Here is a 19,936-nt window from a genome sequence, read left to right on the forward strand (position 1 = left end):
GCTGGTCGGGCAGAGCCCACGGGTCCCTGCGGAATAAAGGAAAAAGTCCAGCCACCAACCAGAGCAAATAGCTGTAGACCGTCCTGTATTATGGCCGTCCTGTATCAAACCATCCCCCTTTGATAGTCCTTCCTTCATGGAGCAAAATAAATGTGGACTGGTGTAAATCCAATGTACGGTTGATTTACTATGAATTTATAACAGAAACGTCGCATATGTCGTGTGTGAGTGGGTGTACAAACTGAATGATGGGGGGGGGGTGTTCCTGCAACCGTTCCCCCCTTCGGAGATAAGATTGCAAAGGTGGCTACTGGATACAAGATGGTCATAATCCCTTAAGCGTACCAACACGTACTCAGGAGCCCTACCCAGTCGGCATGACAACCTTGATGGTCCCAGACAGAAGACCATCAAAGTCACAAAGGACTTGCATATGGGAGTGGATTCAACATGGACTGGAACAAAGGACAATAATCAGATCTTCCCTCTGGGGGCAGGAAACTGCCAACTCCCCTTTGTCCTCTGGAAATGACTCAGTGGGGGGGGGGGGACCAGCCAGGGGACAAGATACTCAGATACAAGATACTTACCACCACAACTCCTCCCTCAACCCCTCCTTTTTGTGATGTGTCAATGATGTAGTCATGATGTAGTTGTGATGTAGTTTTAGGGGTGTAGCTTGGGGGATTAGTAACTAATAAAAGTTGGGGTCTTCTTTTGTTCTGGGCTTCCATTTCGTTTCACCTGGTGGCAGGTGGGAGTCCTGTCGTGACAGTCTTCAATCAAGACCAAGCCTCCTGGCTGCTGTTTTGCTCTGGGATTCCTGGCTGGGGTCCTGGTTTTTTTGTCCAAGGGAGCCCTCAGATTTCTCCAGTAACAAAACAAAGAGATGTGCACCACCCCAAACGAATAAATCCATACCATCAGAACAAGGTTTGATTAAGTTGAACAGTTGGGGAAATAAGGAATATTTCCAAAAACTGTTTGCAAAGCTGGAACTTCCCCATTTCTAAAGCTCAAGGGGTCAGAAGGGCCCTGGGCGCCTGCTTACATCCTGTTTTAGGTTTCACATCTGATGTGTCATTCTCTGTCCAAGCACAGCAATTCTCTTCGTAGCCAGACTACTATTTTGCTGCAGTACGTGGGCAGACATTTATGACTGCAGTGGGAAATTTATGGCCTCATCCATCATGCCCCTGATCCCCATTGACCAACCCTGCTTAAACCCAGCAGTGCCCCTGCACTTAAGAGGAGAGACGTGTGTTGGTTGATATAGCTATCTTGCGGCGCCACACCTGACGTTTGAGTTTCCCCCTCAGCTGACATCTTCAGGAAGGCCCCTGATGTGGGGAGAAAGGGTTAGGCCTCTTCCTCAGCACTGCAGACCCAGTCCAAATCAAGGCAATTCTGGTCCTTTGGAGGGTTAATAGAATGCCTGGAAAACTTCATAATAGGATGTACCAGAAGTAATAAGCAGGAGAACGTCAGACAGGAAATAATGGGAATGTTATAGGATGTGTTCCAATTTTAAACTGACTGCAAACTTGAGGCCCATTTTCCAATCCATCTGACATTTGTAAGTCACCTCAGACATCTGTCACTAGTTATCTGTATAAGGTCATGAGTTTAGACAAGAGGTGGGAGCTGAGTGGTGGGAGAGATGGCAAGGAAGCATGAAGGTAGACTGCGGAAGATTATGATGTGTATGTGTGTGGCAGTGCGTTGCTGCTGTCGCAGCAAGATCACATGTGCGAGAAGTGATTTTTCTGGTGTGGGTGTGTGCCCATACAGCTCCTTGCCGGGGTGCAAGGGGCCTTGATACGCCTTTGCACCTCCCTGCCAATTATGATGAGACGATGATGCTTAACCTAATTCTGTTATTTCTATTTACCAATCAAGCAAGAAAAGAGTTTTGTTTATGTTCAGTTTATTGAAGATTTTCAAGCAGAGAAGCTCTCAATCCAAAGCAAGATGACTCACCACCCCAGACACACTTAAAAATAATAATCCCTTTCCCTCATCTAGAAAGAGGGCCATTTCCCTCCACCATGGGGTGGGGCACAACATGCCAATGCTAGCCCAGAAAGAAGCAGCTGGAGTTTGATTATATGGCAGTAGGTAGATGTTTCATCAAAGGGGATCTCAAGAGAAATGCTGGAATTCATTCAGGACCATGGAACTCAAAGATTGCAATCTTTTGTCCACTCAGAGAGATCTTTTCCTTTGCAATGTTCCCTCCAAGCAACCCTAAAAGTCAGAATAAGAGCAAAAAATGAAGCAAGGGAAGCCACATGACTGTTGCTTGGATAACTAACTACAAGTGAGGTGGATCTTCTTTAAAAGCTCCACAACATTTCCAGCTGCAGGGTCATTCTCTGCTGATGATCAGTTTAAGCGGTCAACGGGAAGTCTACCTATTAACAGCCCATGATGCCCTTCTAGCAAAATTTTGCTTCCCATCCCATCCCATGGAACTTTACTGCTCAGTCATGGATACAGCTGTCGTGCTGCTCAACTGCCTCATTCCTTGAGTCTGAGCAACTGAATCTGTATCCACCTCCCATGTGCCGGTTCATGACTAGGGGCTTCCAGATTTCACGGTCCTACCACTGAGGACTTCTTGGACCATTCTTTGTCTAGCTCCTCCCCTTTGACCCTACCACCTTGGGGGACCCTGCTGGGAGTACGAGATTCCCGATTGCCTCGCTCCCAAGGGTCATAGGAACGTGCAAGCCCATACACCGCGACAAGGTGATGGTCCAGTGAGTGAAAAGCACATTCAGAGGCACATTGTGCCTAACAATGGAGGTGGAACAGAGTCATTGTGGCTGCTAAGCATTGATAGCCTTCTGCGAAAGACCTCCAAGCAAACTTGGGAAGTGAACCATCTGCCCCAGGACTTCGCTCCAGCCCATGACAGAACTCAGACTGTCTCCTCCTTTCCTGCACTCCAATGTATTTATTACTACATTTATACCCCACCTTTTCTAAAAGGAGCTCAAGGTGGCATACATGGCTCTTCCCCTTAGAAAAACACTGTAGGCTGTGTTGTGAGACAGTGACTGACTCAGTGTCAACCTGTGAACTTCCTGGCTGAGTCAGGATTTGATCTCTGGGCTCCCAGGTCCTCTCTTACCACTACTCCACATTGGCTCAGTTGCCAAATCATGTCCTTAAATCCCCACCAAGACAGCTACCAAGTGTTTGCTGCACACAGTGGTGGCTGGCTTTGTGATGCGGGTGGGGCTGCGGTCTTTTCCTGGCTTCCCAGCACTGGGTGATGCTGCCAGTTACTCAGGGGAAGTGGAGAAGGGCAGCAGGGTCCCAGAGCAGTGGGGGCACTACTGGCTGTACATTTAAGGAAGCATCTTTAGCCCTTGTCAGTGCCTATTGGGGAAGGATCTTTAGCTACCAGCTGTACAACAGTCAAGTGAAACCACCTTCCTCTACACAGTTATGTGAACAGAAAACTTGGCAGGTATTGAATGTTACAAGCCCTGAGATATTAGCACTTACCAGGCACCCATCCCGTTGGGGTCAAGGACTATCCTCTTGGCACATTTGATATCATCTGTGATGTCATCATTTAAGAATGCTGGCAAAGATTTGTCAGAAAGCAAAGGAGGTTACTGGGGATTCCTAAAATGCAAACCCCATAATACAAACACCCCCAAGGTTGCAGAGGCTGCCTCTGAACTGTGGAATGCCTTTTCCTAGAGGTCTATCCAACTCCAAGCCTGAATTAGAGGGTTAGAGGTCAAATGTCAGAGGTCAAGGACACATCAGTTCCATTTTTTGGACGTGATTGGTCCGTTAGTTCAGTCTTTCTTTCTGCCTCCCTGCCCCCCATGGCTGCCTCCTCTTCTGCCCTGCATCAACACCCTCCTTGCCCCTCGAACCCAGGGTAAGGAGCTGTATTGCCCAGTGGTCTGGGGAGCTCGCTGATGGCCTGGTGGGATGCCAGCCACTCTGAACCCGAGTGGAGAGGCACAGTTTTGCACCCCACCCCTTGGAGGGGGCCAGCCTGACCAATATTATATGCTTTACTTACACATATCTACAACCTGGGCCTGCCATGAAGGGGTACACAGCGTCAACACCCCCAAGGGGGTCTGCCTTCTCCCAGAGCCATGGCCTTAGATTCAAGCAGGCATCAAACATCAAGGTCACGGCCTAGGGCCATGTTTCCCCGCCTGTGGGTCCCGACCTGCAAGTGGGCAGCCAAACCAGCTGAAGTGGGTCAAGTTCTTCAGTGCTCCCCCCCCCCCCGTTGGAATACTTTGGTAAGGAGTGCTAGGACCTTTCTTCACACAGCTGCCGGCCTCCAGATTACTTGGAATAAAATGAAAGGAAGGAAGGAGATGTACAGTGATCCCTGCATGCTCCGGCTGCCGCTGCCTGCCTTCTTTGTCCCATGATAAGTAAGACTAAGTGGCAGGGGTGCGATGGGGAGGAGCCGCAGGGCTGCCCCGGCACATTCAGGATTCTGCTATCCATCAGCCACAAGCAGGTGCCTCCTTTGCCTTGTGCTGGGATGTTTTGTTTTTAAAAGGGTTGGAGAAGTAAAGGAGAGGCAGAGGTCTCCTCGGATGGTAAGGGGTGTTGCTGCCCACTAGGTGGCACTGCTGGCAGGTGGTTCTTTAGCCCTATGAAGATGCTTTTTAGAATTGGGATATTAGCGCTCAAGTAATGTGTGTGTGACTGCGAGAGAGATGTGCAAGTTGTGTGAGGGAGGTGGAAGAGATGTATTTGTGATGTGTGTGTGATGGAAGAAGGGAGGGACAGATTTACATGTTGTTTTGTGCAAGTGAGAAAAAGGGGTTACATGTATGTGTGGTCAGAAGGGAAGAGGGCAGTGTGTGTCTGTGTGTGAGAGGGGCTGAGGTGTAGCGTGGAGGAGCCAGAGGGGTCATCGCCCCAGCACACATTTTTGAGGGTGTGCAATCAGGTACCGAGACCTGGCAGCTGAGGCACAGCAGGAGGCAACCATCGGGCAACACTGGCCTGTGAGCGCTGCAGCTGGAGACCAGCCTTGACCAAAGGTGTCCTGGGCTTTGAAGACACTCGAACTCAGGACACAAGGGAGAAAGGTGCTAAGAGGAAGGCACGCTTGGCCAATCCTCACCGTGATCAACTCCTGCCCAGAAACCAATGTCCCCCCTGTGGAAGGACGTGGGGATCCAGGATTGGCCTCTACAATTCACTGTTGAAACCATGTTTATGGTAGACAATCTTACTCGGCTACGAGTGATTGCCACAGAGGAAGAAGAAGAAGAAGAAGAAGAAGAAGAAGAAGAAGAAGATCCCCATGACAGGCACCGAGCCCTGGCAGCTGAGGCACAGCGGCAGGCAGGTTGGTCTGGTGGGCAGGTGGATGGAGGCAGCAGTCAAAGAGCCTGCTGGGGGCGGGCTCCGTCCACCCTCTGGGGGCTCTGCGTGCCACCCCCTGGCCCCCGCCCCAACCAGGGAGGGGGCGGCAACCCACACTGCGCTGCTGGTGAGGGCAGAGGGATGCACGCTTGCACGTGTGGTGCATGAGAGAGAGGGAGACAAGCGCCTGAGCAGAGAGAGAGAGAGGCATATCTGAGTGATTGTATATCTGTGTAGTATAAGGTGGAGCAAGAGACACAAAACTTGTCTGTATGTCTGTGGTCTGTATGTGTCAGTACGTTTCCAAGCACAATTCAAAGTGTTGGTGCTGACCTTTAAAGCCCTAAACAGCCTCAAAGGCCCAGTATACCTGAAGGAGTGTCATAGAATCATAGAATCATAGAGTTGGAAGAGACCACAAGGGCCATCGAGTCCAACCCCCTGCCAAGCAGGAAACACCATCAGAGCACTCCTGACATATGGTTGTCAAGCCTCTGCTCCACCCCCTTGTTCTGCCCGGACACTGAGGTCCAGCTCCGAGGGCCTTCTGGCGGTTCCCTCACTGTGAGAAGCAAAGCTACAGGGAACCAGGCAGAGGGCCTTCTTGGTGGTGGCGCCCGCCCTGTGGAACGCCCTCCCACCAGATGTCAAAAAGAACAACAACTACCAGGCTTTTAGAAGACATCTGAAGGCAGCCCTGTTCAGGGAAGCTTTTAATGTTTTAATGTATTTTAACTCTTTTGTTGGAAGCTGCCCAGAGTGGCTGAGGAAACCCAGCCAGATGGGCGGGGTATAAATAAATGATGATGATGATGATGATGATGATGATGAGGTGTGTGCTCTGTGTGTATGCAATAGTATTGTCTGGCTACCTTGTATAGATTTTCCTGGTGCAAGGAGTACTCCCTGGTGTTATTCAACAACAGCAGTACCAGTGTGTATGTTTGCATATAAAAACAATATTTAGTGGCACAGACAGGACAAACAGGGCACAGCTGGCTTCCCATGGTAAACATGAAGGGGGGGGGGGCGAGGAAAGCAGCAATGACTGTACTCTCTACAATTTTTCCTGTGCTCACTCAAATGCCTTTAACTCAAATGAATAAATGGAACCTATACTATGTGAAACATTTTGAATTTCATTATGTAGTTTTAATTTTTATTATTAAGTCTGTCATTAAAAGTTCATCACAAATTCAACAAAGATGGGGGCACAGGAAGAGAGAAGTGTGGGAGACACATTTTAAAATTTATTAAAATAATGGTACCAGCATTTATGGAAGTCCTAAGGTTCAAAATTCTTTTGACAATAAATCTGTAGTCACCATGTCTTGCAAATTTGGATTTGTTGGTCACCATACCAAAAACATTGGGGACTACTGACTAAGGACAGTCCTGAGAGCTGGACAGAGACACCTAGCGGTGGAGGTAGGTAGGTTGGGGATTTCTTTCTTTTAAAAGTCTTCTTGTAAATTCAGCAGTTTTTTAGTGTGAAATTCTCCTGAATGACAGCTTTGTATACAATTTTTTTTTGTAATCTAATGTACTTTTGTATGTAACTTTTGCAAATATATCTATTTGTAGGCATACTGTGCCCAATGCAGTTGGCTTGAGAAGGGCATTGCAAGATTAGAAGTGTGAGTTTTGAAGAATGTGCTGTGTCTTTTTCCGTGTATTATTTCAGAAAGTGCAAATTAGGTAGATTCACCTTCAAATGTGAACTGATTTAAAGAAGTGTGAGCTAGCAATCCCTGCAGTATCAAGTTGCTTACCATTGCAGGAGGTTCCACACATGTTGGTTGTTGGGCGATGTCCATTGTCGCACCACCAGCGGCTGCTTATCTGAAAGATTCCATAGTCACGATTGCCATCGGAGTCTGGTGGCCCAACGGCACTGGTGTCAAATCTGCTTTCATAAAAAGCAGTACAGACCCCTGGAACAAAGTGGACAAGAAAAAGGCTACAATTTGGGTATACGCTCGGGGTGCACTTTTTTTTGTCAAAGTTGCAGCATTTTGAAACAGAATAATTCAAAAACTTTCTTTCAATGTTCACTACGGAAGCTGTCTGTAACGTCTACCCCCCCCATGGCCTTAAATAGAAATTTGCACAAACAACAAAGGAAAGTTGGGACATTTTGATGGGCAGCAGGGTGTGTGAGCCTTTTCCCAAAAAGAAGTCCCCATTTCAGCTTTGCCCTTAAAACACCAGAAATTGCAAAGTTGAAGCAAAAGGAAGAGCAAACTCACAGTCCGCCAGGCTGACGCCATGATAGCCATCCATCCCCTCCTGTTTCATACGCTTAGCCAGTTCACATTTATCAAACCTTTTGGCTTCATTTCCTGCAAGGAGGAGGCAGAAGAGGGTGAGGGACAGAACCTTCATCTCTGCCATTCCCTGGAGAGTGATGCTTTGGTTCTCTGGGATCCTCAGTGGCTTTTGTAGACCAATGTTTTGGGCGGAGTCCAGATGGAAAACAGAACGCCCATCCCTTGAGAGAATTGCCAGTGCCTTCCGACAAGAGTTTGGGTGTAATCTTCAATGCCTCCCTTTCTGTGTAGGTGCAGGCTACAACTATAATAATAATAATAATTTATTATTTTTACCCCACCCATCTGGCTGGGTTTCCCCAGCCACTCCGGGCGGCTTCCAGCTGAATATTAAAAACAGTACAGCACCAGACATTAAAAACTTCCCTAAACAGGGCCACCTTCAGTTGTCTTTTCAAAGTAAAATAGTTGTTTATTGCCTTGACATCTGCTGGGAGGGCGTTCCACAGGGCAGGCGCCACCACCGAGAAGGCCCTCTGCCTGGTTCCCTGGAACCTCACTTCTCGCAGGGAGGGAACCGCCAGAAGGCCCTCGGTGCTGGATCTCAGTGTCTGGGCAGAATGATGGGGGTGGAGATGCTCCTTCGGGTATACAGGACCGAGGCCGTTTAGGGCTTTAAAGGTCACCACCAACACTTTGAATTGTGCTCAGAAACGTACTGGGAGCCAATGTAGGTCTTTCAAGACCGGTGTTATATGGTCTCGGCGGCCGCTCCCAGTCACCAGTCTAGCTGCCGCATTCTGGATTACTGTATTTTTTGCTCTATAAGACGCACCAGATGACAAGATGCACCTAGTTTTAGGAAAGGAGGAAAACAAGAAAAAAATTATTCTGAATCTCAGAAGCCAGAACAGCAAGAGGGATCGCTGTGCAGTGAAAGCAGCAATCCCTCTTGCTGTTCTGGCTTCTGGGATAGCTGCGCAGCCGGCATTCGCTCCATAAGATGCACACACATTTCCCCTTACTTTTTAGGAGGGAAAAAGTGAGTCTTATAGAGCAGAAAATACGGTGATTGCAATTTCTGAGCCACCTTCAAAGGTAGCCCCCACGTAGAGTGCATTGCAGTAGTCCAAATGGGAGATAACCAGAGCACGCACCACTCTGGCGAGACAGTCTGCGGGCAGGCAGGGTCTCATCCTGCATACCAGATGGAGCTGGTATAACAGTGCCCCCAGCTCCCAGCCCCTCAAGATGGTCCAGAAGGATGCTATGGTCGATGGTATCAAAAGCCACTGAGAGATCCAGCAGAACTAGGAAACAGAACTAGAACTGTTGTCCCTAGCCCGCCGGAGATCATCAACCAGTGCGACCAAGGCAGTTTCAGTCCCGTGGTGAGGCCTGAATCCCAACTGGAAGGGATCCAAATGGTCTGCATCCTCCAGGCATGCCTGGAGTTGTTCAGCAACCACCTGCTCAGTCACCTTGCCCAAGAATGGAAGATTTGAGACTGGGTGATAGTTGGCAATATTAGCCAGGTCTAAAGATTTTTTTAAAAAAAGTGGTTTAATGACAGCCTCTTTCAGCAGGTCTCGGAAGGCTCCCTCACAGACAGAAGCATTCACCACCCCTTTCCGCCCAGCCCTTTCCGGCTTCCTTTAATCAGCCAGGATGGACAAGGATCAAGAAGACAACATAGGCGGCATTTTTTCATTTCCGCCAAACTAAGCAGTTGGTCCCTTACGTCTCTCGCCCCGACCTCGCCACTGTGATCCACACGACGCTCACCTCCAGACTGGATTATTGTAACTCACTCTACGTGGGGCTGCCCTTGAGACTGACCCAGAAACTCCAGCGGGTGCAGAATGCTGCAGCGAGACTCCTTACGGGGTCCTCGCTGCAAGATCACATTCACCCAGTGCACTGGCTCCCGGTGGAGTACAGGATCAGGTTCAAGGTGCTGGTTTTAACCTTTAAAGCCCTTCACGGCCTAGGACCCTCGTACCTACAGGACTGCCTCTCCTGTTCTGCCCCACGGAGGACTTTAAGGTCTGCAAATAATAACACCCTGAAGATTCTGGGCCCCAGGGAGATCAGACTGGCCTTTTTGGTGGAAGGCTCTCTCGCAAGAGACCAGGGCCCTGTGAGATTTGACATCTTTCCGCAGGACCTGCAAGACACAGCTGTTCCGCCAGGCCTTTGGTCAAGGTTCAGCCTGACTCATTTTCTCTTTGTATAAGAACAAGCGTGAAGGAGGTTCCCAGCCCACTCATAGGTCCTTATAATATCAGTGGAAACAGTTGGTCTTGGCAAATATTAACCGCTTCCAATTTTAACCTGAAGATTGCCACATGTCCAGTTTTAGTTTTAGTTTTAATTGTTTGAATTAATTGTGGGATGTATCTTAATTTTGATTGATTAATTGTATTGTGCATATGGTCTTATTTATATGATGTTAGCAGCTCTGAGCTTGGCTTTGGCTGGGGAGGGTGGGATACGAATAAAATTTATTATTATAACGCTAGGGGAGGGGAATAAGTATTGACAGGAACCCCACCCCCTGCAAAAAAACAGACACATGGTGCAATTTTGGTTTGATATATGATAACAGTGTGCAACTTAGGAAATATCTCAACATTCACTTATCATTTTCAATTGAAGAGATCAAAACAGGCAGCATGTGTACACTTAAAGATATAGAATCTATGTAATTGTTGTTGTTGTTTAGTCGTTTAGTCGTGTCTGCCTCTTCGTGACCCCCTGGACCAGAGCACGCCAGACACTTCTGTCCTCCACTGCCTCCCGCAGTTTGGTCAAACTCATGCTGGTAGCTTCAAGAATACTGTCCCACCATCTCGTCCTCTGTCGTCCCCTTCTCCTTGTGCCCTCCATCTTTCCCAACATCAGGGTCTTTTCCAGGGAGTCTTCTCTTCTCATGAGGTGGCCAAAGTATTGGAATCTCAGCTTCACGATCTGTCCTTCCAGTGAGCACTCAGGGCTGATTTCCTTAAGAATGGATGCGTTTGATCTTCTTGCGGTCCATGGGACTCTCAAGAGTCTCTTCCAGCACCATAATTCAAAAGCATCAATTCTTCGGCGATCAGCCTTCTTTATGGTCCAGCTCTCACTTCCATACATCACTACTGGGAAAACCATGGCTTTTACTATACGGACCTTTGTTGGCAAGGTGATGTCTCTGCTTTTTAAGATGTTGTCTAGGTTTGCCATCGCCTTTCTCCCAAGGAGCAGGCGTCTTTTAATTTCGTGACTGCTGTCACCATCTGCAGTGATCATGGAGCCCAAGAAAGTAAAATCTCTCACTGCCTCCATTTCTTCCCCTTCTATTTGCCAGGAGGTGATGGGACCAGTGGCCATGATCTTTGTTTTTTTGATGCTGAGCTTCAGACCATATTTTGTGCTCTCCTCTTTCACCCTCATTAAAAGGTTCTTTAATTCCTCCTCACTTTCTGTCATCAAGGTTGTGTCATCTGCATATCTGAGGTTGTTGATATTTCTTCCGGCGATCTTAATTCCCGCTAGGGATTCATCCAGCCCAGCCTTTCGCATGATGAATTCTGCATATAAGTTAAATAAGCAGGGAGACAATGTGGCACCTTAAAGACTAATAAATGAATAGTTTGTTATTGTTATTGTTATTATATTCTATTTATATACCACCCTTTATCCAAAGATAACTCTGGTGCTGGGAGGTCAGCAGTCAATCCTGCCAAATGGCAAGGAAAGCATTTGTTGAGAAACAAAATATGTAGCAGTGGAGAAAAAGAAAAAGAAGTGTAGCAAGACTGGAATGAGAAAAGAAGGAAGGAAGGAAACAGGAATTCACATTTTCTGGGACTTTTGGGGAGGTAATGGCGCACTAGGCATAATTATGCAGTGATTGAAGATAACCGGGATATATATCTTGGTTACCAAAACTCCCCTTTGAAATAAGGAAGTTCCAGGGTTAGACCAGAGCTTTCCAAACTTTCCAAGTTGGTGACACACTTCTTAGACATGCATCATTTCGCAACACAGTAATTCAGTTTTACTAGCAAACCTGAGGTTAAACTAACCCCTTTCCAGCCCTGGGAGAAGCATGGGGAGCGTTCGTGTGACACAACTTCACACTGCAAGCGACACACTAATGAGCAGCGACACGCGGTTTGGAGAGCTCTGGGTTAGATTCTCCTGCTCGGAAGAAGGTATTTGTCACACCAAGAACTAACAGGGTTTTTTGAGTGAAAGTTCCAATTAAGAGGCTAATACTGTGGCTATTGGGGAGTTGGGGTTATATGGGTGGCTGTGACCCCAAAGTGGTGGACACTAAAGGGATTTACCTCTTTGTGGGGAGTCTGTTTCAGTGGGAGAGGAAGGACAAGGGCTGCCCTGTTAATATCTGGAGACTAATGGTATAGATTTCTCCCCTCATTCCCCTTCAGCTTCAGGTAGAGAGGCCTGGAGGGTTGCCTGTGCAAACTGGTACCCTCTTTTTGGCAATGCATAGCCAGTCACATTACTTACATGGTTTGATTATGTAAATATGAAACTATTGTTATGAGTTGGTGGGTGCAAGACACCCTAAATTCTGGATCCAGCTAGTGTTAGAATTTAATTAAGGCTTGTGTTTTAAAACTGAATGCTAGACCCATGTGTGTATTTGAGCTGTGTACTAGATGCTTCTAACCCACTGGAATCAACATGTGTCAAAAGCTAATTAAGCCCAGCTGGTGCTTCCTGTGATGTGTCAAAAGCTAACTAAGCCTGGGAGCAATGGGGGATTATTCAGAAGGGTGGTGGGAATGGGTGAACCCTCCTCACCCTCTCCCTATATATAAGGGTCTGGTGACTTCTGTTTCAGTGTATCTGAAGAAGTGTGCATGCACACGAAAGCTCATACCAAGAACAAACTTAGTTGGTTTCTAAGGTGCTACTGGAAGGAATGTTTTATTATGTTTTTCTATAGGTTGGAAGCTGCCCAAAGTGGCAATCCAGTCAGTTGGGAGCGTTATAAATAGTAAACTTCTTCTTCTTCTTGAATAGGACATCCCTATTGTCATCAGAGAAATTCTGAAGGGTGTGTAACATTTCCGCGAAGAAAGCTGAAGGCATTTCCAAAGAGAAACCATTCCTTGCAATATGCAAAATCCCCGCCCACATCCAGTTTCACCCGCTTCTGCAGTCTCTTTTGCATTGTTTCAAAACCTGCAAAACTTGAATGAACACTCTATTTCCCGTAAGTCACTTTTGCATGTGTTCATTCCTAAGTCCTTTCTGCCCTGTTGCCTCATTTGACTTAAAAAAATCCCCCAAGTATTCATATTTAAATATATTTCTAAACATTTTTTAAAATAAAATTTTACTAGGAATTGCAACATAACATTTTATCAATAAAATATATCAACCTTAATTCCCCCCCTCCCCCCTCCAGAGAAGAACCCATCCTCCCCTCCCCCCCCCAGACTTCCCTCAGTTCCTCTCTCTGGTTTTTCCATACTTAGAATTCTCTGCCTATTGTAAATTGTAAAGATTTCAGCCGCCTTCCTGCCACGATGGCTTGGCCTCCGCAGGGCAGCCTCTCTCCCCGCCATGTTGGCCCCGCGGAGGAGGCCTCTCCATTGGGAGAGGCCAGGCAAGCGGCCTCAGAAGAGGAAGCCATTTTGGAGGACTGAGCCTGGCTGTTGTCTCCTGAAGGTCTCCTGCCTTTCTTCCAAGGCTTCCTGGGGGCTGCAATGGCCAGAGGAAGAGACAGCCCCCCCCAGCCTGGATCCCCTGCAGGGCCCTGGGGAGCATCCAGAGCCTGCCTTGGAGGAACACTGGGGTGCAGAAGGGGGAACCCCAAATGGAGCTCAGGCTCCTGGCAAGTGGGGAAAGGAACATTATAAGGCACTTTCCGGATGAGTCTAGGAATCGCTCCCCAGGGACCGATGCGCCCTGGCTTCCTCCTTGGAGGTCCCTTCAGGAGAAGGGGTCCCAGGTCTCCATGAGGGAAGCGTCCCCGAGTCCTGTGTTCGAGGCCAAGGCTTTCACCTTTCAGGCTCCGGCCACTTTCTCCATGGTGTTTCTTGGAGCTGTAGAAATGGGGTCACATGCAGACATTCCCAAGATGAATAAGGATCCTTTGAAAAGATGGGCTCTGCTTTGGAATACCCCCCCCCAACCATCTGTAAACTGAACTTCATGGTAAGAAAAAAACCTGTTTTTAAATGTACTGCCGATTCATTTTTGAATGTTTTAAAGAGTTGTTTCTACCAGTAACTTTAAATCACTTTCAGATTTATTTATTTATTTTTAAACCCAGTCATGTATATGCAGGAGAAATTCAAAAAAAGGTTGCTAGCCTGGAGGTTCCCCAGAAGGAAACCCAAAAGAAAAGGAGGAAGTCTCCAAGTGGAAAGATAGGCTTTTATTGAAATACAAAGGTCACGCTGAGGTAGAAAGATAAATCTGAGAGCTCAGTGGAATGGTTTCTCTTTCTCTCACGTCTGCTAAGTTTCCTGAAGTTTTTTCAGTAACAAAGCTGAAAAACCTTTAGTCGAAAGTTCTTCTTTTACCAATTAACTTTGCCCCTGTGTGATTTACAGGGGAACCAGATGCATCTTAGGAGCTTATCAGTTTGCAGGGCAGCAGTTGAAGAAGGAGCAAAGAAGGTTTTCTTGTGTGTTTCTTTGTGGCTGATTAGCTGTTTTCCCTGTGTAAAGGTCAGAGGCGGCAGGGTTTCTGTTGAGGCAGGGGATTAGCTGTGGGAGGAGCTTATCAGAGCTAGCAGGGGAGCGGCACGTGCAGTTTGATCCATCTTTTATATTTAGGGGAGCTAGTCTCAAACGTTTGTTGGGGGAGACCTAGGTTTTTTTCTTGTGGGGGGAGTTATTTGTCCTGTCTTCACGCTTTTTATGATGGAGGACCGCTGTAGCCACCCCCAACGACACGTTATCAAGATGGAGGGGGAGGGAACAGTTGCAGTCGCCTGTGGTTCCTGCGCAATGTTTGCCATCTTGCCAAAGGTTGCAGTCAGCTTTACCTGCAGCAATTGCATGTTGACTGCCCTCTTAAAAGACAAAGTCCAGCAACTGGAGCAACATGTAGCTACGCTCCAAAGAATTAGAGAGCTGGAGCTCTTCTTGGAAGCAACAGAGCACACCGTCCCCACCAAGGAGGAGACAGGGGACTCCCCTGAGAAGGAGGCTAGTTCACCAACACAGGAGCCAGATATATGGAGAAACGTGACTCAAAGAAGTAGGAGGCCCAGGGTTCACTCTGATTGTTTAGAAATACACAATCGCTTTGAGGTCCTCTCCCCTAGCATGGAAGACGGAGAGCAGACTCCATTTGAGGATCTCTCCCTCATTTCAGTTGATCAGGTATATGAAGACGAGCAGCAAAGTCAGTCCTCAGGGAATGTGCAGGCGACCTTGGAACGGACAGCTCACGGAAGAACCCCGACCAAACCTAAGAGGAGGCGTGTAGTGGTGATAGGGGATTCCCTACTGAGGGGAACAGAAGCAGTGATCTGTGGGCCTGACAAGATGTCTCGGGAAGTGTGCTGTCTCCCCGGGGCTAAGATCCAAGATGTAACTGAACGACTGCAAGGAATCATAAAACCCACTGACAAATACCCCTTCCTCTTGGTTCATGTGGGAACCAATGACACTGCAAGCAATAGCCTCCAGAAGATCAAAAGAGACTACGAGGCTCTCGGCAGGAAATTGAAGCAACTAAAGGCACAAATTGTCATCTCATCTGTCCTCCCAGTTGAACGACGTGGCCCAGGGAGAGAGGGGAAAATAGTGGAAGTGAACAGCTGGCTTCGCAAATGGTGTAAACAGGAACTTACTGTCAGGAAGTTCTTCCTAATGTTTAGGTGGAATCTTCTTTCTTGTAGTTTGGATCCATTGCTCCGTGTCCGCTTCTCTGGAGCAGCAGAAAACAACCTTTCTCCCTCCTCTATGTGACATCCTTTTATATATTTGAACATGGCTATCATATCACCCCTTAACCTCCTCTTCTCCAGGCTAAACATGCCCAGCTCCCTTAGCTGTTCCTCATAAGGCATCGTTTCCAGGCCTTTGACCATTTTGGTTGCCCTCCTCTGGACACGTTTGTCAGTGTCCTTCTTGAACTGTGGTGCCCAGAACTGGACACAGTACTCCAGGTGAGGTCTGACCAGAGCAGAATACAGTGGCACTATTACTTCCCTTGATCTAGATGCTATACTCCTATTGATGCAGCCCAGAATTGCATTGGCTTTTTTAGCTGCCACGTCACACTGTTGGCTCATGTCAAGTTTGTGGTCAACCAAGACTCCTAGATCCTTTTCACATGTACTGCTCTCAAGCCAGGTGTCACCCATCATGTATTTGTGCCTCTCATTTTTTTTGCCCAAGTGCAATACTTTACATTTCTCCCTGTTAAAGTTCATCTTGTTTGTTTTGGCCCAGTTCTCTAATCTGTCAAGGTCGTTTTGAAGTGTGATCCTGTCCTCTGGGGTGTTAGCCACCCCTCCCAGTTTGGTGTCATCTGCAAATTTGATCAGGATGTCCTTGAGTCCATCATCCAAGTCGTTGATAAAGATGTTGAATAAGACCGGGCCCAAGACAGAACCCTGTGGCACCCCACTAGTCACTCTTCTCCAGGATGAAGAGGAACCATTGATGAGCACCCTTTGGGTTCGGTCAGTCAGCCAGTTACAAATCCACTGAGTGGTAGCATAGTCAAGACCGCATTTTACCAGCTTCTTTACAAGAATATCATGGGGCACCTTGTCAAATGCCTTGCTGAAATCAAGGTAGGCTACATCCACTGCGTTCCCTTCATCTACCAGGCTTGTAATTCTGTCAAAAAACGAGATCAGGTTAGTCTGACATGACTTATTTTTCAGAAATCCATGCTGACTATTGGTGATCACAGCAGTCCTTTCTAGGTGCTCACAGACTGTTTGCTTAATGATCTGCTCCAGAATCTTCCCTGCTATTGATGTCAGACTGACTGGGCGGTAATTATTTGGGTCCTCTCTTTCCCCCCTTTTGAAAATAGGGACAACATTTGCCCTCCTCCAGTCTGCCGGGACTTCGCCTGTTCTCCAGGAATTCTCAAAGATGACTGCCAGTGGTTCTGAGATCACATCTGCCAGTTCTTTTAATACTCTTGGATGCAGTTCATCTGGCCCTGGAGACTTGAATACATCTAAACTAGCCAAATATTCTTGTACTATCTCCTTAGTTATTCTGGGCTGTGTTTCCTTTGCTGAATCATTTGCTCCAAATTCTTCAGGTCGGGCATTGTTTTCTTTATCGGAGAAGACTGAGGCAAAGAAGGCATTGAGGAGTTCAGCCCTTTCTGTGTCCCCTGAGAGGGTCCTGAGAGGGACCTGCAAGGAACACAGGGAAGGATCTCTCAGGATGGGAGATGGGGAGAAGAGGGGGACACCCAGGGGAGAGCTGGGGAGCCTGCCTTCCTATGTGTTGATGAATCATATGATACAAATATGATAAAGGGTATTTTTTAGTTATTCTCCCCCCTTCTCTTTTCTATACAATTGTGTTTTGTGAGGGTTGTTTAATAATTTTTGCTATATTATTTTTCTTTTTCTTTTTCCTTCTGTACGAATTCTTTGATGGGAAGTGATACCATCTTTCCAACTGAAGCTCTTTCCACATTCCAAGCACTAATGGGGTTTCTCCCCTGTATGAATTCTTTGATGGGAAGTGAGATCACTACTCTGACGAAAGCTCTTCCCACATTCAATGCACTGATAGGGTTTCTCCCCGTATGAATTCTTTGATGGAAAGTGAGACTCTGCCTGTGACTAAAGCGCTTTCCACATTCCAAGCACTGAAAGGATTTCTCCCCTGCATGAATTCTTTGATGGGAAGTGAGACTATCTTTCCAACTGAAGCTCTTCCCACATTCCAAGCACTGAAAGGGTTTCTCCCCTGTATGAATTCTTTGATGGGAAGTGAGATGGGCGCTTTGACTGAAGTTCTTCCCACATTCATTTTTTTTAAGTAATATTTATTGAACAATTAATAAAAATACAGAAAAAGAAACATTTAACAGAATAAAAGAAAAAGAACAAAGAACACCAACAAATAGAACAGAAAAAAAGATTAGTGTTTTCATATCCTATACTTCATCACTAGTTTCTTGACCTCCTCACACCTCCCTTTTTGTATTCCAGTTCAGATATTTAGTTCAGCAAATCCTTACCCTCTACCCTTAACTTTACTCAAGATCTTAACCTATATTAAAAATACATTTTCCCTCATTATCAATCTATATTTACATATTCTTATTAATCTTTTTACCAATACCGCTTATTTTCCATCCAACGTCCATTTAACATTCATAAATTTTACAGTATTTCTGTAGATATTCTTTAAACTTTTTCCAATCTTCTTCCACCAACTCCTCTCCCTGGTCCCGGATTCTGCCAGTCATCTCAGCCATTTCCATATAGTCAATCACCTTCATCTGCCATTCTTCCAGAGTGGGTAAGTCTTGTGTCTTCCAATACTTTGCAATGAGTATTCTTGCTGCTGTTGTGGCATACATAAACATTAAAAGTAGACATTAAAACATTAAAAGTTCTATCCTTCTTTGGCACCAATTGGCCGACTATGCCCAGGAGAAAGGCCTCTGGTTTCTTCAAGAAGGTATAATTAAATACCTTTTCCAATTCATTATAGATCATCTCCCAGAAAGCCTTAATCCTTGGGCACGTCCACCAAAGGTGAAAGAATGTACCTTCAGTCTCTTTACATTTGCAACATTTATTATCGGGCAAATGATATATTTTTACAAGCTTGACTGGGGTCATGTACCACCTATAAATCATTTTCATAATTGTGATGGGATGATGAGCTGCTTGTGCGTAAAATCGTAGTCCCTCAGAGTTTGTTCAAGTCCACAAACCTGTCTGTGACGGAGCCCCTCAGACATGGCTCCTCTAGTCACTGGCAGATTCCGACAGTGGCTGCTTTCGGAATCGCTTCTAACATAAAAGCTCCTTAACGGAAACACGTCTTCTGGACTCACGGCGTGACAGTTTCCGGCGAGGCGTGGGTCTCCCTATGGGAGGTTCAGAAACCTCCCCACTGTTCTCGCTGGAAGTGTCCCTGAGCCATCCCTCCTGCTCGCTTTCCCTCAGAGACCCACCTCTCCCCCTGCTGGTTCCTGCTTCAGCTGCTGAGTCTCTCCCAACCTCCGTGAGCCCTTCCACCACCTGTCCCTCCGATGGCAGTTCCCTGACAATAATGTTCTCTCTTAAGGCATTACATGCCGTATATTTTATACCGGTGGTCCACAACTGTTCCCAGCCAGCAAACATAATATTATGACCCACATCTTGTGCCCATTTAATCATTGCAGATTTAACCGTTTCATCCTGAGTATTCCATTTCAAAAGCAAGTTATACATAGAATCATAGAATCATAGAATTGGAAGAGACCCCAAGGGCCATCGAGTCCAACCCCCTGCCAAGCAGGAAACACCATCAGAGCACTCCTGACATATGGTTGTCAAGCCTCTGCTTAAAGACCTCCAAAGTAGGAGACTCCACCACACTCCTTGGCAGCAAATTCCACTGTCGAACAGCTCTTACTGTCAGGAAGTTATTCCTAATGTTCAGGTGGAATCTTCTTTCTTGTAGTTTGGATCCATTGCTCCGTGTCCGCTTCTCTGGAGCAGCAGAAAACAACTTTTCTCCCTCCTCTATGTGACATCCTTTTATATATTTGAACATGGCTATCATATCACCCCTTAACCTCCTCTTCTCCAGGCTAAACATGCCCAGCTCCCTTAGCCGTTCCTCATAAGGCATCGTTTCCAGGCCTTTGACCATTTTGGTTGCCCTCCTCTGGACACGTTCCAGTTTGTCAATGTCCTTCTTGAACTGTGGTGCCCAGAACTGGACACAGTACTCCAGGTGAGGTCTGGCCAGAGCAGAATACAGTGGCACTATTACTTCCCTTAATCTAGATGCTATACTCCTATTGATGCATCCCAGAATTGCATTGGCTTTTTTAGCTGCCGCGTCACACTGTTGGCTCATGTCAAGTTTGTGGTCAACCAAGACTCCTAGATCCTTTTCACATGTACTGCTCTCAAGCCAGGTGTCCCCCATCTTGTATTTGTGCCTCTCATTTTTTTTGCCCAAGTGCAATACTTTACATTTCTCCCTGTTAAAGTTCATCTTGTTTGTTTTGGCCCAGTTCTCTAATCTGTCAAGGTCGTTTTGAAGTGTGATCCTGTCCTCTGGGGTGTTAGCCACCCCTCCCAGTTTGGTGTCATCTGCAAATTTGAT

General features: G+C 46.8%; 2 protein-coding genes across 2 annotated transcripts in view; one reads left to right on the forward strand and one right to left on the reverse strand.

The window, feature by feature from the left end:
• Positions 1-1,910: 1,910 nt before the first annotated feature.
• On the reverse strand, positions 1,911-7,798 carry LOC309515062 (lysozyme C, milk isozyme-like). The gene is made up of 4 exons (XM_082192675.1): positions 7,620-7,798; positions 7,143-7,304; positions 3,517-3,595; positions 1,911-2,247 (listed from the first exon to the last, which is right to left on the reverse strand). The coding sequence occupies exons 1-4, from the start codon at positions 7,762-7,764 to the stop codon at positions 2,181-2,183; spliced, it is 453 nt and encodes a 150-aa protein (XP_082048801.1). The 5' UTR covers positions 7,765-7,798; the 3' UTR covers positions 1,911-2,180.
• A 1,945-nt stretch (positions 7,799-9,743) lies between these two features.
• The window catches only part of LOC309514872 (vomeronasal type-2 receptor 116-like), a 112,858-nt gene continuing 102,665 nt past the window's right edge, over positions 9,744-19,936 (forward strand). Inside the window, exons 1-2 of the mRNA XM_082192308.1 lie at positions 9,744-11,839; positions 12,678-12,870. Coding sequence (XP_082048434.1) covers positions 12,853-12,870 — 18 coding nt within the window. The 5' untranslated portion in view covers positions 9,744-11,839; positions 12,678-12,852. The remainder of the gene's footprint in view (positions 11,840-12,677; positions 12,871-19,936) is intronic.

The sequence above is a fragment of the Podarcis vaucheri genome, assembly GCF_965113315.1.
Source record: "Podarcis vaucheri genome assembly, chromosome: 12".
In the NCBI taxonomy this organism is placed as follows: Eukaryota; Metazoa; Chordata; class Lepidosauria; order Squamata; family Lacertidae; genus Podarcis; species Podarcis vaucheri.

What these genes read in the sequence shown, in the direction of transcription:
- LOC309515062 (XM_082192675.1), bottom strand. Translation starts at nt 7,764, where the DNA reads ATGGCAGAGATGAAGGTTCTGTCCCTCACCCTCTTCTGCCTCCTCCTT. An exon ending in TGGCGTCAGCCTGGCGGACT is followed by an intron (nt 7,305 to 7,619) that starts GTGAGTTTGCTC and finishes ACTTTGTTCCAG; the next exon opens with GGGTCTGTACTGCTTTTTAT. An exon ending in GTGTGGAACCTCCTGCAATG is followed by an intron (nt 3,596 to 7,142) that starts GTAAGCAACTTG and finishes AATCTTTGCCAG; the next exon opens with CATTCTTAAATGATGACATC.